Raw genomic sequence first — 17278 nt, forward strand, 5'->3', positions numbered from 1 at the left:
AGCTTGTTATTCACATTTGAATTTTCAGTTGTTTCAAGGGCAGTATGGTATAAAAGAGCATAAAGTTAGGAGTAAGGATATCTAATTTTGTGATTTTAGGCAATTTGCTTAACCTGTTACCTAAAATTGATTACTTTTCAAACAGAGATAATCTTTTTTTGAGGATTTACTTCACATGAGCTATATAGAGGGGAAAAAAGTTAAAAAATAAACGTGTACACACATGTATTATTATGAGTAAGAGCTTTATGTACTATTGTGGAGTCATCTCCAGGATGTTTAAGTGAGAAAAGTAATATGCACAGTATGCCAAGAAAGGAGAGATGCAAATATAACTTGCCTGGAGTTGCATAAATGGCAGAGTTGGAACTAAAATTCAGCTATCCTATTTAATTCTGGACTGTTTTACTTCTTATTGTAAAGCTATATCAGTATTTGTCATACTGTAGAAACATTTTATAAGCTAAATTTGTCTCTTGATCTTGCTCTTAATGAGAAGGCCTCTTATCACATTTAAAAAATTTGTACACGTATTATTCTTCAGGACCATCTTGGTTTCTTCTTTTAATGTAAGTAAATGGGAAATATATCCTAATATGTAAAAATTTATTTTCTCTCTCTCATTATATACCTCATGGATGAGGACCTTTCTAATAGCCTTATTATGTATGCTTACTTGTGAATTTATCTTCTCATATTAACATTTTATATTATAGGTCTAAAAATTAAAACTTTATACTTACATTTTGAAGTATTTTGCATAGTCTAAACTATTAAAATTAACTTGAAGGTGACAAGTAAAAGTCGTTCTGAATTACCAGATGTGAAACAAGGTGAGGCCAATCTTAAAGAGATAATGGATATAGCTTATGATTCCTTTGATATTCAACTTACAAGCATACAGCTGCTTTACAGTAGAGTTGGTGAGTATAAAATGCATTATCTGTTGATTGATTTTGTTGAAGTGATTAATTAGGTTTTTAGGCACTTTGAAGACCTTCCTCCTAAATGTGTTAGAACTTCTATGTTTTTGAATTAAAATGATAGTAAATATTGGTTAGCTGTTCTCACCAGGAGCAGTCTTGCCCCCCAAGAGACATTTGTTGATATCTGGAGACATCTTTGGTTGTTACAGGTAGAGGGTGTGTGGCACTCCTAGCATCTAGTGGGTGAAGGTGAGGGATACTACTAAGCATCCTACAATATACAAGCCAGTCCCTCATGACAAATATCAGTAGTGCCGAGGTCGAGAAATCCTGATCTATATCAGTGTTTTTCAGCCTTTGACCAAAGTTGGCCCATATTGAAAATGATATTGGTATTACTACACAGCTGGATAACCAGAAGATATTGCTCAGGACCAGAAGTAAGCAGCCTAGGGATTCTGACAGTCATGGACAGCCATACAAAGACTGACGAGGGTCACTCTCCTTGGTATACTTGTATCTCATTCACTGTGGTGTACCAGTCAGGAGTCTCTGATTTAGAGCTAGTTTTTAAGATGAAGTCAAAGCCAGAAATTCACATGACAAGAGCCTTTTAAGTAGTTAGGAAGAGACCCCAGACTCATTCAGCTTTCTTTTCATTCTGTTATACTGCTTTTGAATCCCTAGAGTGTTAGTGAACATGCAGATAATTCAATAAAGTTTGATCTGTTGAAGAGATCCATATGTAGAGATCTGTGTGTTTGTATGTGGTCAGATTTTAATTACCTGAGCTCACCAATAAAAGGAGAAACAATGAGAATCCAAAGTAGTTATTATCAAAATTGTTAATTTGTATGGGACTGAAACATTTTATTTCTTTAATTATATTTGCTTCAGGATAGTGAACATAGTTTGTATTTTTATCCTATTCTAATTGTGGTAGAGGAAACCCAAAGGTATAGTGGGTGGCAAAAGTACATTATTTTTAAAGTCCATAAATTCTTTTCAGGGAATAAATTACTGGGTTTGGTTTTCCTTGACTGGAATTTAATGACTCATAGAATTATTGGGTTCAAATGAGATAGTATATATGAAAATGCATTATATGACTGAGATCCCATTAATCTTGTTATGAATTTTTAAAGTTATTTCTTTCTGATTATACCTATTTTAGAAAATCTGAACAATTCAGAAACCAAAAAGATAAACCTTTATGTTACTGCTTAGGCAAGAACACCATTGATATTTTGTTGCATATTCTTTTAGTATGTTTTTCAGTGTATGTGCCTGTGAATATGTGGGATGTGCTTGTTTGGTGTTTATATTGGAAGTATTTGTGAATGTATTTTTTTTACATAATTTATACAGTTTTATATCCAGATATTTTTTCTTTTACCAGTAATATTTTGGTCACTTGAACTCATGGTTTTTATTGTCTATATTATGCTATATGGCTGTGGTCTCAGTTATTTAACCATTCCCTTATGGAACATTTAGGCTTGTAACTCTGCAGTGATTGTTGCCGGGGGGGGTCACATGTTAGTAGACCTCAATTTTATCACTAGCAGATTGATCACAGGCAAGTTATAAATTCTTTTGAGTCTCAGTTTTCTAAAGTGGGATTATTATATATCATTTTGAGAATTAACGTTTAAACATTGCCTAGAAGAGTAGAAATTATAAATTAATAAATGGTAGCTTTTATTAGTTACTGTTAAAGAACCTCACTTTTTACTACCTTTTGCATTACTGCCTTATTGCCATGTTACTTTTTTGGGTAAGGTATGTGGTTGGTGTAGTGATTGTCAGAGGGTGTACAGTAGATTTGATGATAACCTACTGATTGTGTGTACCTGAGATTGTGACATTAAGATTACCTAGATGTGGGGAAATTTTCTTATATAATGGAATATGTGACTATAAAGTATTAATAGTAATTTTAGGTTTTGTGTGTTTTTCATATTATAGTTTCATTAAATATGTTATTAAATATGAACCATTTTCTGTACTTAGGTGATAATTGGAGAGAAGCACGAAAACTCAATGTATCTACCCAGCATATTTTGGTACCCATGCACTTCAATTTGGAACTGTCTAAGGCCATGGTTTTCATGGATGTAAGGATGCCCAAGTATGTATTGTTTGTTGCGTGTGACTGTGGATTTTCTGGGTAATTCTGTAGCTAGGGAAATACCATACTTAATGTGTGTGTGGTAAAATGTATATAAAATTTACCATTTTGACAATTTTTAAGAGTATACTTCATTGTCAGTAGATTCACACATGCTGCTGTTATGCAACCATCACCACCGTTCATTTCCAGAACTGTTTCTCTTCCAAACTGAAACTCTATACCCAATTAAGCAATAACACCCCATTCGCCCTGCACCCAGCCCCTGACAACAACCATTATACCTTCTGTCTTTATGAATTTGACTATTTTAGGTACGTCATATAAGTAGAATCATAGAAAATTAGATTTTGTGTGCCTGGGTTTCTTCACTTAGTATAATGTCTTCAAGATTCACCATGTTGGAGCATATGTCAGAATTTCATGCATTTTTAAGGCTGATTAATATTCCTTATATGTATACACTATGTTTTATTTATTCATCCTTCAATGGACATTTGTGTTGTTAATGCTGTTTGGCTGTTGTAATAATGCTGAGGTACAAAATATCTGCTTAAGTCCCCGATTTCAGTATTTTCGGGTATATACTCAGAAGTAGAATTGCTGGATTATATTGTAGTTCGATGTTTAAGTTTTAGAGGAGTGCTGTTCTGTTTTTTATAGTAGTTACACCATTTTACTTTCCTACCAGCACAAGGGTTTGAATTTCTTCACTGCCTCTACAATACTTGGTATTTTCTGTTGTTTTTTTTTTTATTTTTTTTAATTTTTTTATTTTAATAGTCATGCTAATAGGTGTGAAGTGATGTCATTTTCTTAATGCTTAGTGATGTTGAACATCTGTTCTTGTGTTTGTTGACCGTTCATGTATTTATTTGGAGAAATATGTATTCAAGATCTTTGCCCATCTTTTAATGTGGATATTTATTTTTTTCTTTTTTTTTTGAGATGAAGTCTCGCTCTGTTGCCCAGGCTGGAGTGCAGTGGTGCGATCTTGGCTCACTGCTACCTCCACTTCATGGGTTCAAGTGATTCTCCTGCCTCAGCCTCCTGAGTAGCTGGGACTACAAGCGTGTGCCACCACGCCCGGCTAATTTTTTGTATTTTTGGTAGGGACGGGGTTTCACCGTGTTAGCCAGGGTGGGCTCGATCTCCTGACCTTGTGATCCACCCACCTCAGCCTCCCAAAATACTGAGATTACAGGCATGAGCTGCCGCGCCGGCCTGAGTTGTGAGAGTTTTAAAGTATATTTTGGATATTAATTCTTTGTCAGATATGTGATTTGCAAATATTTTTTCTCACTCTGGGTTTCCTTATCACTCTGTTGATTGTGGCCTTTGATGTCTAAAAGTTTAAAATTTTTATTGTCCAGTTTATCTTGTCTATGTGTTGGTGTCCTATCCAAGAAATTATTATGAAATCCAATGTCATAAAGCTTTTCTTCTTTGTTTACCTTAAAGAGTTTTAATAGTTTTAGCTTCTTTTATTTAGATCTTTGATTCATTTGAGTTAATTTTTGTATGTGGTATGTAGAATAAGGACCCACCTTTATTCTTTTGCATGCAAATATCTCATTTTCTCAATATAATTTGTTGAAAAGACTGTCCTTTTCTCACTGAGTGGCCATGGTACCCTAGTTGAAAATCATTTGTCCATATATGCAAGAGCTTATTTTTGGGCTTTCTGTTTTATTCCATTGATCTCTATGTCTTTATTTTCCTGTACCACACTGTTTAGACTACTGTAGCTTTGCAGGAAGTTTTGAAATCAGAACATGTGAGTTGTTTAACTTTGTTCTTTTTCAAGATTGTCTTGGCTATTCAGGATCCTTTGATATCCCATATGAATCTTAGGATGGAGTTTTCTTTTCTTGCAAAAAATGTTATAGAGATTCTGATAAAGAGTGTATCAAACCTGTAGATCCCTTTGAATAGTATTGACATCTTAATAATATTGACTGTTACAGTCCATGAACATGGAATATCTTTCTGTTTATTTGTGTCTTCTTTGATTTCAACAGCATTTTCTAGGTCTCAGTACTAAAGTCTTTTGCCTCATTTCTTTTTTTTTTTTTTTTTTTTTTTTTTTTGAGACGGAGTCTCGCTCTGTCTCCCAGGCTGGAGTGCAGTGGCCAGATCTCAGCTCACTGCAAGCTCCGCCTCCTGGGTTCACGCCATTCTCCTGCCTCAGCCTCCCGAGTAGCTGGGACCACAGGTGCCCGCCACCTCGCCCGGCTAGTTTTTTGTATTTTTTTTAGTAGAGACGGGGTTTCACCATGTTAGCCAGGATGGTCTCGATCTCCTGACCTCGTGATCCGCCCGTCTCGGCCTCCCAAAGTGCTGGGATTACAGGCTTGAGCCACCGCGCCCGGCCTTGCCTCATTTCTTAAATTTATTCTTTCTGATGCTATTGTAAATGAATTAAAAAAATTTTTTTTGGATTGTTTATTGTTAGTGTATGGGAACTTAACTGATTTTTATGTCCTGCAACTTTGTGAATTTGTTTACAGTTCTAAGTTTTAGGATTCTAAAGTTCTAACAGATTTAAGATTTTCTACATATAAGATCCTATCATCTGTGTACAGAGGTAGTTTTTTTCCCTTTCTGATATGGGTGCCTTTTTTCTCTTTCTTGCCTAATTGGTCTCTCTAGAATGTTTTAACACTCTCTTGAGTAGAAGTGGTTTAGGTTGGCATCCTCACCTTAATCCTGAGCCCCGAGGAAAAGCTTTCAGTATTTCACCATTGAGTATGAGGTCAGCTGTGGGGTTTTTATGGATGACCTTTATTATGTTGAGGTAGTTTCCTTCTGTTCCTAGTTTGCTAACTTTTTGTTACGAAAATGTGTTGAATTTTTTCAAATCCTTTCTCTGCTTTGAGATGACCATGTGATCATGTGAAAAATGATCAAGATGATTTTTTTTTTCCTTCATTCTCTTAATGGGGTATATTACCTTGATTGCTCTCTATATATTAAATCGTATTTCTTGTGTCCAGCAAAAAATCCTTTTATTCTAGGAATAAATCCTCTTATTCCAGGAATAAATAAATTCCAAGAGTAAATGATATATAAACCATTTAATGGGCTATTGATTTAGGTTTGCTTGTGCTTTTGTTGAGTTTTGCATTAATATTTTTTGGATATATTAGACTGCAGATTTATTTTCTTGTAGTATCTTTGTCTGGCTTTGATATCAGGGTAACGCTGTCTTTATAAAATGAATTAGAAAGTATTCCTGCCTCTTCGGTTTTTGATTGTTTGGTAGAATTCACTATTGAAGATCATGGGAGATTTTCTTTGTTGGGAGGTTTTTGATTACTGATTCAATCTCCATAGTAGTTTATCCAGATTTTGTTTCTTCATAATTCAGTGTTGGTAGATTTGTGTTTCTTGGAATTTGTTTCATTTAGATTATCCAATTTGTTGGTGTAAAATTGTTTATAATCGTCTCTCTCTTACAACCCTTTTTGTTTTGTAAAATGAGTAATAATGTTAACCACTTTCATTTCTGATTTAAATTGTCTTTTCTCTTTTTTTCTCAATCTAACTAAAGGTTTTCAATCTTGATCATTTTGAAGAACCAACTCACATTTTTGTTGATTTTTTCCTCTATTGTTTTTCTGTACTTTATTTTATTTATCTCTGCTTCCATCTGTTTTTTTTTTTTTTTTTTTTTTTTTTTTTTAATTTCTGCTAGCTTTAGGTTTAGTTTGCTGTTCTTTTTCTAGTTCCTTAAGGTGTAAAGTTAGGCTATTGATTTTAGGTCTTTCTTCTTTATTAATGTAGGTGTTTACAGCTATAAAATCCCCTTTTGGCAGACTTTTGCTGCATCCTATGAATTTTGGTATGTTGTATTTTCATTTTCATTTGTCTTGAGTTATTTTCTAATTTCCCGTGTGATTTCTTTGATCTCATTGCTTGTTTAACCGTCCGTTTTTAAATTTCTACACACTTGTGACTTCTACGTCTTTTGCATTCTAGACTCATTTCATCATTATTGGAAAAGATACTTCTTATGATTTCACTGTTTAGACATTTTTTGACACTCATTTTTTTACCTGACATATCATCTGTCCTGGAGAATGTTTCATATGCACTTGAGAAAAATGTCTATTTTGCTGGATGGAGTGTTCTGTATACATCATTTTGGTCCAGTTAGTCAATTTTATTGGTCCAGTCCCCTGTTTCCTTATTAATCTGCTACCTGGTGGTTCTATTCGGTATTGACAGTGAGATATTGAAGTCTCCCATTATTATCATGGAACTGTCTGTTTCTTCCTCTTAATTCTGTCAGTGCTTGCTTTATATATTTTCGAACTCTGATGTTTGGCACATACATGTTTATAATTGTTATGTCTTCTTGGTGAAGTTATACTTTCATTATCATTATATAATGTCCTTCTTTATTGCTTGTAACAGTTTTTGACTTGCAGTCTACTTTGGCTGTTTTTGTTATAGGCATCCCTGCTCTCTTTTGGTGATTATTTGCATGGAATGTCTTTCTTCATTTTTTTTTTTACTTTTAACCTGTGTGTTTTCTGTGATTTAACGTGATCTCTTGTAGACAGTATGTACTTGCATCCTGTTTTTTAATCCATTTTGTCACTTTAAGTTTTTAATTGAGAAAAAATATATTTACATTTAAAGTAAATACAGAAGGGGAGGACTTACTTTTGTCATATTGTTATTTGCTTTCTGTATGTCTTATAGCTTTTTAAATTCCTCGTTTCCTCCTTTAATGCTGCCCTTTGTGTTCAGTGGATTTTTGTGTGTGACATGCTTTGATTCCTCTATCATTTCCAGTTTTGTACATTTTACAAATGTTTTCTTTGTGATTACCATGGAGATTATGTATCATATCCTCAAGTTATAACAATCTATTTATTATTTCTTTGTTTTTTTAGACAGGGTCTTGCTCTGTCGCCTAGGCTAGTGTTGTGGTTGTAGCTCACTACAGCCTGGAACTCCTGTGCTCAAGTGATCCTCCTGCCTTGTCCTCCTGAGTAGCTGGGGCTACAGGCACACACCACTACACACAGCTAATTTTTAAATTTTTTTGTAGAGGTGGGTCTTGCTGTGTTGCCCAGGCTATAACAGTCTATTTCAGATTGAGGCAGGTTGCATAGTCTTATGCCTGTAATCCCAGCACTTTGAGAGGCCAAGCTGGTAGGATTGCTTGAGGCCAGGAGTTTTAGACCAGCCTGGGCAACATAGGAAGACCCTGTCTCTACAATAAGTAAATAAATAATTAAATAAAATTAGCTGGGCGTAGTGGTGCATGCCTTTAGGCCTAGCTACTTGGGAAGTTGAGGTGGGAGGATAGTTTGAGCCTAGATGGTTGAGGCTATAGTGGGTTGTGATTATGCCACTGCACTCCAGCCTGGGTGACACAAAGTTTAAAAAGTGAAAAATAAAGTTGATACCAAGTTAGGTTCAATTGCATGCAAAAGCTCTACTTGTTTCCTGTTTTGCCCCCTCCAGTTTATCTTATTGATGTCCCAGATTATATTTTTATATATTCTATACCCATTAACAAAGAATTATAATTATTTCTTATGCATTTGTCTTTTAACTTATGTAGAAAATAAATAGTAGAGTTATAAACCAAAATTCTAATAACATTTGCTTTATATTTGTCCATGTATTTATGTTTACTGGGATTATTATATTTCATTGTTAGCTGAAGCTATGTGCCTGAGATCCTAAGTAGAGAAGTCTCTTGAACTAAGACTGGGCCATTTAGATGATTTATTTCTAAATAGTTTTAGACTGTAGGTAGCCATTTAACTTCTTCCTTATAACAGCACCTTTTTTTCTCCCTTACAAATATTCAAACCTCAGGCACAGATCTATTTTAAAATTTAACTAAAGGCTTTTCTCATCTAACATCCAAACACTTCCAGGAGAGTTGCTACTAGCAAGGCTACATGAGAAGGCTTCATGCCTAGTTAAAGTGTACCAGGAAGAATAGAGGGAATTAGAGAGACTCTGGCCTTTTCCTGTATGGTACATGGTATGGACATTGTTTTTAATACTTACTATACTTAACATGTAAAAGGGAGAGACCCACACCCTTTTTTGTTGACCTTTACCTCATAGTGACTCTATAACAAGCATTGTCCAGGGCCCTAAATCTTACTCTCCTAGATTTTCTTTTCTTAGAAAATCAAAGCATGCACTGAGAGTCTTGCGGAAGAGGAATGCCTGGAATTTGGTTTAAGAGACAGAAGGAAAGAAAACCATGCTGTGTATTCCCTTGTTTTTTTCAAATCTAGCTTTAGATATGGTTCAATTTTAGAGAAAAGGCTTAAGTCTTTTCATTCCTCCCTCCTTATGTCCCCTGCTTGTTTACTCTTTTCTACTATTCTTGTGAAGTTTTTCATTCTGTGATGATAAAGATTAAAGATCTGTGTGATTTCTTGTTGTAAACATATGACTATGAATTGACATTTTTAAGCATAGTTTAAATACTTTCCTTCTTGGTAAGTTACAGGGTACCGGAAAAAGTAAGTGATCTTTCTCTGAGGGGAGAAAAGTGCAACTTTTATCTTCGTTTGGACTTGCTCTATCAATATATGATTAGGAAGAATTTAAGTCTCGTGATGCAGGGAATATGTATAGCATAGCAGGAATTAAAATAGCTGATTATAATAATATATCTATAATAATGTAATAAAGATTGATAATGGTTATAGATTCGGACCAGCTTATAGGTTAGTATAATTAAAATACAGGCCAGAAATGATAATGGCTTAACTTACAAAGATGAAATCTTAGAATTTATTTGGTTTCTATTTTATAATATTGTGAGCAATATAAAGTGGATATGATATGTTAAATCCTGGAACTTCACGAGTGTCAGAACATTCCCTTGAAAATTGAGCTGCATTAATTTGAAGGCAAATAAAAAGATACTTGCTATTTGGTAGATACTGTTTTGGTACCCAGCATCTTTAGATTGCACAACTTGCAGATTTTTCAAGAAAGTGAAAATAAGTTTAAGTGCATTAAGAGGATCGATTCATAATGTTTAATGAAGTTAAACTACTCTGCTTGTGATTAATTACAAATATTTAGGGTATTGGAAATAAAAGAAAGCTTGTAATTTTCTGTAGGACTCCAGTACAGTTTTAGAAAGATAACGTAAGTAATCAGTGTGCATACATGGAAAAAGTAATTTTTAGGGAAAATGCAGGGATAAAAATGGGGAGTGAAAACTTTCTCTCTTTCTCTGATAGTGAAAACTTTCTCTTTCTCTCTTTCTCAAAGGAGACTGTCAAGGCAATTAAAAGAATAATAAAGCACTCTGATGTGATTTTGTCCCATGATCTTTGCTATATAGTCTCGTGAGCAGGCTATTTGCACTGCCAAACCTTAGTTTTCTTATAGGAACCATATACATATAGGAACTTAAAATAAATAGAGAGCAAAAATAGGTTGTCTGCCTCATAGATTGTGAGGACTGTTTACAATGATGCATGTAAAGTGCTTTCCTCAATGCCTGTCACATGAGAAACACTTGATTAGTAGTAATTGTCAATTGTATACAGTAAACAGTAGAAGAACATTACATGAAATAAAAACATAAACTTCTGAAAAATAATGAGGTTAGCCCATCTAATGAGACTGGTTAATAAGGTAAGACAGAAATTGGAGTAGAGATTTTTAGTGTTTAAAATCACATTTGATTCAGATAATTTGAGAACAGTCTTTTTAATTAGTGCCCTTAAATCAGAATAATTCCTTTATAATTACTTATTTTTATCTTTTCAAAACAGATTCAAGATTTTTGGAAAGTTACCTCTTATTTCTTTACGAATCTCAGATAAAAAACTACAAGGGATTATGGAATTGGTTGAAAGCATTCCAAAACCTGAACCAGTAACTGAAGTATCTGCCCCTGTCAAATCATTCCAGGTAATGTGATTTTCAAAATTAATATAAGCATGAATTAGGAAAGTCCACTAATAGTATTTGAAACAATCACAGGAATTTTATGTAAGACAGTTTGCAATTTGTTTTGAATAGACATTAAGAAAATTACATTTTAAGAGAGAAACTGAAATGGTAAAAATTATAGTTAAGAAAGATATAAAATAATAAATTGACTTTCCTAATTTTTGCTGCCTCCAATCCCTTTCCTGAGCGATAACACTGTTAACTACTGCTTCTCTAGTTTTTCAAAAAATATTTATGGCATATACTAGTACAGACATGCACAAGAACATGCATATGCATGTGTGTGTGTATGCAGTATGTGTATGTACACATGCATGTATATATTCTTTTTTTTTTTTCTGAAACAGAGCCTCCCTCTGTCGCCCAGGCTGGAGTGCAGTGGTGCAATCTTGGCTCACTGCAACCTCTGCCTCCTGGGTTCAAGCAATTCTCTGCCTCGGCCTCCTGAGTAGCTGGGATTACAGGTACCTGCCACCACGCCCGGCTCATTTTTTTTTGCATTTTTAGTAGAGACGGGGTTTCACCATCTTGGCCAGGCTGGTCTTGAACTCCTGACCTTGTGATCCACCCGCCTCAGCTTCCCAAAGTGCTGGGATTACAGGTGTGAGCCACCGTGCCCGGCCTGTATTCTTATATTTTTAAAATTAAATGAAATCATTATACTCACTATTCTGAATCTGTATTATTTTTACCATTATTATCATATATGCCTTAAATAAACGTTTATGTTAGCACATACAGATCTACCTCATTTGTTTATGGTGATATAGTATTTCGTTTTCTGCATATACCATCTTTTGCTTAATATATCTCCTTTTGATGGATAGTCACATTATGAGCGTTTATAGTTATGAAAAATACTGCTTTGAACTTCCTCATATATATATATATACTGATATATATATATATTTGCTTATACTTTTATTCATAGAATAAATTTCTAGAAATGGAATTGTTGAATAAAAGAGTATGTGATTTTTGAATTTTGATTATTTTGCCAAAAACATTTTTTTTTGGGACGAGGTCTCCCTCATTTGCTCAGGCTGGAGTACAGTGGCGCAATCTTGGCTCACTGCAACCTCCATCTCCCAGGTTCCAGCAGTTGTGCCACCTCAGCCTCCCAAGTAGCTGGGACTACAAGTGCGTGCCGCTACACTTAGCTGATTTTTGTATTTTTAGCAGAGTTAGGGTTTCCCCACGTTGGCCAGGCAGGTCTTAAAAGCCTGACCTCAAGTGATCTGCCTGCGTTGGGCTCCCAAAGTACAGAGATTACAGGTGTGAGCCACTGTGCCCAGCCCAAATTTGCTTAACTTATAGTTTGCTAACAGTAAATGAATATCTTTCTCTGGTTTCATTACTGAGTATTAGCAAATGTTAAAATTTTATTTGAAGTGAAAAATGTTATCTTCTGGTTTTGATATGCTTTTTTAAATGAGTAGAACATACTTTCCTAAATTTACTAATTCAATTTCTGTTTTTGGAAACTGCTGTTAATACCTTTTTTCTGTTGGGTTATGGTTGTCTAATTAAGGAAATAACCTGTTTGTCATTTAAAATTCCTGTTTTTTCCTCATTTTGTTGTTTGATTTTTATCTCATATATAAATTTATTTTTGCCAGGCAAAAGCATTTTATTTTTTACATAGTCACTTTTTTTTCCTTCATGATTTCTAGATTTGTATCATCTGACTTTTCCCTTTCTGAGAGAATTTCAGAAAGAAAAAAATATATTCACATTTCCCTCCATTTTTGGGGGGTACAGAGAGTTCTTTACTCATGTTTAAATGCTTTTCTTTTGAAGTGGTTTCAAACTTGGAACATTCCAAAAATAGTGTTAATAACTTTTTTTTTTTTTTTTTTTTTTTTTTTTTTTTTTTTTGAGACGGAGTCTCGCTCTGTCGCCCATGGACTTTCGGCTCAAGTTATGCCTCCCGGGTTACGCCATTCTGCCTCAGCCTCCCGATAACTGGGATGCAGGTTTTTTTGTATTTTTTAGAGACAGTACGGGTTTCACCGTGGTCTCGATCTCCTGACCTTGTGATCCGCCCGCCTCGGCCTCCCAAAGTATTACAGTGTTTAACTTTTTTTTTTTAAATTATACTTTAAGCATGTGCATAACATGCCATAGGTATACATCCAAGTGGTTTACTGCACCCATCAACCCAGCATCTACGTTAGGTATTTCTCCTAATGCTATCTCTCCCCTAGCCCCCCACCGCTCAACAGGCCCCGGTGTGTGATATTCCCTTCCCTGTTTTCATGTGTTCTCATTGTTCAACTCCCACTTATGAGTGAGAACTTGCAGTGTTTGGTTTTCTGTTCCTGTGTTACTTTGCTGAGAATGATGGTTTCCAGCTTCATCCATGTCCCTGCAAAGGACATGAACTCATCCTTTTTTATGGTTGCATAGTATTCCATGTTGTATATGTGTCACATTTTCTTAATCCAGTCTGTCATTGATGGGCATTTGGGTTGGTTCCAAGTCTTTGCTGTTGTGAACAGTGCTGCATTAAACGTACATGTGCATGTGTCTTTATAGTAGAATGATTTATAATCCTTTGGGTATATACCCAGTAATGGGATTGCTGCGTCAAATGGTATTTCTGGTTCTAGATCCTTGAGGAATCGCCATACTGTCTTCCACAATGGTTGAACTAATTTACACTCCCACCAACAGTGTAAAAGCATTACTGTTTCACCACATCCTCTCCAGCATCTGTTGTTCCCTGACTTTTTAATGACCGACATTCTAACTGGCATGAGATGGTATCTCATTGCTGTTTTGATTTGCATTTCTCTAATGACCAGTGATGATGACCTTTTTTTCATATGTTTGTTGGCCGCATAAATATCTTCTTTTGAGAAGTGTCTGTTCGTATCTTTCACCCAGTTTTTGATGGGGTTGTTGGTTTCTTACTTGTAAATTTTTTTTCGGTTCTTTGTAGATTCTAGATATTAGCCCTTTGTCAGATGGATAGATTGCAAAAATTTTCTCCCATTCTGTAGGTTGCCTGTTCACTCTGATGATAGTTCCTTTCGCTATGCAGAAGCTCTTTAGTTTAATTAGATCTCATTTATCAATTTTGGCTTTTGTTGCCATTGCTTTTGGTGTTTTAGTCATGAAGTCTTTGCCTATTCCTGTGTCCTGAATGGTATTGTCTAGGTTTCCTTCTAGAGTTTTTATGGTTTTAGGTCTTGCATTTACGTCTTTAATCCATCTTGAATTAATTTTTGTATAAGGTCTAAGGAGGTGGTCCAGTTTCAGTTTTCTGCATATGGCTAGCCAATTGTCCCAGCACCATTTATTAAATAGGGAATCCTTCCCCCATTGCTTGTTTTTGTCAGGTTTGTCAAAGATCGGATGGTTGTAGATGTGTGGGGTTATTTCTGAGGCCCCCGTTCTGTTCCATTGGTCTATATCTCTGTTTTGGTACCAGTGCCATGCTGTTTTGGTTACTGTAGCCTTGTAGTATGGTTTGAAGTTAGGTAGTGTGATGCCTCCAGCTTTGTTCCTTTGCTTAGGATTGTCTTGGCTATATGGGCTCTTTTTTGGTTCCATATGAAATTTAAAGTAGTTTTTTCAAATTCTGCGAAGAAAGTCAATGATAATTTGATGGGGATAGCATTGAATCTATAAATTACTTGGGGCAGTATGGCCATTTTCACAATATTGATTCTTCCTATTCATGAGCATGGAATGTTTTTCCATTTGTTTGTGTCGTCTCTTATTTCCTTGAGCAGTGGTTTGTAGTTCTCCTTGAAGAGGTCCTTCACATCCCTTGTAAGTTGAATTCCTAGGTATTTTATTCTCTTTGTAGCAATTGTGAATGGGAGTTCACTGATTATTTGGCTCTCTGTTTGTCTGTTATTGGTGTATAGAAATGCTTGTGATTTTTGCACATTGATTTTGTATCGTGAGACTTTGCTGAAGTTGCTTATCAGCTTAAGGAAATTTTGGGCTGAGGCATTGGGGTTTTCTAAATATACAGTCATGTCATCTGCAAACAGAGACGATTCGATTTCCTTTCTTCCTTTTTCAATACCCTTTCTTTCTCTTGCCTGATTTCCCTGGCCAAAACTTCTAATACTATGTTGAATAGGTGTGGTGAGAGAGGGCAGTCTTGTCTTGTACCAGTTTTCAGAGGGAATGCTTCCAGGTTTTGCCCATTCAGTATGATATTGTCTGTTGCTTTGTCATAAATAGCTCTTAGTATTTTGAGATACATTCCTTGAATACCTAGTTTATTGAGAATTTTTAGCTTGAAGGGGTGTTGAATTTTATCAAAGGCTTTTTCTGAATCTATTGAGGTAATCGTGTGGTTTTTGTCATTGGTTCAGTTTATGTGATGGATTACGTTTATTTATTTGCGTATGTTGAACCAGCCTTGCATCTCAGGGATGAAGCCAACCTTAATTGTGGTTGATTAAGCTTTTTGATGTGCTGCTGGATTTGGTTTGCCAGTATTTTATTGAGGATTTTCACATTGATGTTCATCAGGGATATTAGCCTGAAATTTTCTTTTTTGTGTGTGTCTCTGCCAGGTTTTGGTAGCAGGATGAGGCTGGCCTCATGAAATGAGTTAGGGAGGAATCCCTCCCACTTTTTCCATTGTTTGGAGTAGTTTCAGAAGGAATGGTACCAGCTTCTCTTTGTGCCTCTGGTAGAATTTGGTGTGAATCTTTCTGCTCATGGGCTTTTTTAATTGGTAGGCTATTAATTACTGCGTCAATTTTGGAACTTGTTATTGGTCTATTCAGGGATTCGACTTCTTCCTGGTTTAGTCTTGAGCGAGTGTATGTGTCCAGGAATTTATCCATTTCTTCTAGATTTTTCTAGTTTATTTGTCTAGAGGTGTTTATAGTATTCTCTGATAGTAGTTCGTAGTTCTGTGGAATCATGGAATCAGTGGTGAGATCCCCTTTAGCATTTTTTAGTTGTGTCTGTTTGATTCTTCTCTCTTTTCTTCTTTATTAGTCTGGCTAGTGGTCTATGTATTTTGTTAATCTTTTTAAAAAACCAGCTCCTGGATTCATTGATATTTTTGAAGGGTTTTTCATGTCTCTTGTCTCCTTCAGTTCTGCTCCAGTCTTAGTTATTTCTTGTCTTCTGCTAGCTTTTGAATTTGTTCTTGCTTCTCTTGTTCTTTAATTGTGATGTTAGGGTGTCAATTTTAGGTCTTTCCCGCTTTCTCCTGTGGGCATTTAGTGCTATAAATTTTCATCTAAACACTGCTTTAGCTGTGTCCCAGAGATTCTGGTATGTTGTGTCTTTGTTCTCATTGTTTCAAAGAACTTACTTATTTCTGCCCTAATTTCAGTATTTACCCAGTAGTCATTCAGGAGCAGGTTGTTCAGTTTCCATGTAGTTGTGTGGTTTTGAGTGAATTTCTTAATCCTGAGTTCTAATTTGATTGCAGTGTGGCCTGAGGGACTGTTATAATTGCCATTCTTTTGCATTTGCTGAGGCTTGTTTTACCTGCAATTACGTCGTTAATTTTAGAATAAGTGCGAAGTGGTGCTGAGAAGAATGTATATTCTGTTGATTTGGGGTGGAGAGTTATGTAGATGTCTATTAGGTCCGCTTGGTCCAGAGCTGAGTTCAAGTCCTGAATATCCTTGTTAGTTTTCTGTCATGTTGATCTGTCTTATATTAACAGTGGGGTGTTAAAGTCTCCTGCTATTATTGTGTGGGAGTCTAAGACTCTTTGTAGGTCTCTAAGAACTTGCTTTATTCTTTAAGAATGTTGAATATTGGCCCCCACTGTCTTCTGGCTTGTAGGGTTTCTGCAGAGAGATCCGCTGTTAGTCTGATGGGCTTCCCTTTTTGGGTAAACCAATCTTTCTCTGTGGCTGCCCTTAACATTTTTTCCTTCATTTCAACCTTGGTGAATCTGACGATTATGTGTCTTGGGGTTACTCTTCTTGAGGAGTATCTTAGTGGTGTTCTCTGTATTTCCTGAATTTGAATATTGGCCTGTCTTGCTAGGTTGGGGAAGTTCTCCTGGATAATATCCTGAAGAATGTTTTCCAACTTGGTTCCATTCTCCCCACCACTTTCAGGTAAACCAATCAAATGTAGGTTTGGTCTTTGCACATAGTCCCATATTTCTTGGAGGCTTTGTTCGTTTTCATTCTTTTTTCTCTAATCTTGTCTTCATGCTTTATTTCATTAAGTTGATCTTCAGTCTCTGATATCCTTTCTTCCGCTTGATCGATTTGGCTGTTGATATTTGTATATGCTTCACAAAGTTCTCATGCTGTGT

The 17278-nt window shown here is 35.5% G+C and overlaps 1 protein-coding gene across 4 annotated transcripts in view; it reads left to right on the forward strand.

The window, feature by feature from the left end:
* The window catches only part of VPS13A (vacuolar protein sorting 13 homolog A), a 247441-nt gene that overhangs the window by 81682 nt on the left and 148481 nt on the right, over nt 1–17278 (forward strand). For all 4 annotated transcript variants that reach the window (XM_050761071.1, XM_050761072.1, XM_050761075.1 and 1 more), the window contains exons 21-23: nt 791–923; nt 2940–3057; nt 10836–10974. In XM_050761071.1, the coding sequence (XP_050617028.1) occupies nt 791–923; nt 2940–3057; nt 10836–10974 (390 nt within the window). The remainder of the gene's footprint in view (nt 1–790; nt 924–2939; nt 3058–10835; nt 10975–17278) is intronic.

This window comes from Macaca thibetana, chromosome 15 (genome assembly GCF_024542745.1).
Source record: "Macaca thibetana thibetana isolate TM-01 chromosome 15, ASM2454274v1, whole genome shotgun sequence".
Lineage (NCBI taxonomy): Eukaryota > Metazoa > Chordata > Mammalia > Primates > Cercopithecidae > Macaca > Macaca thibetana.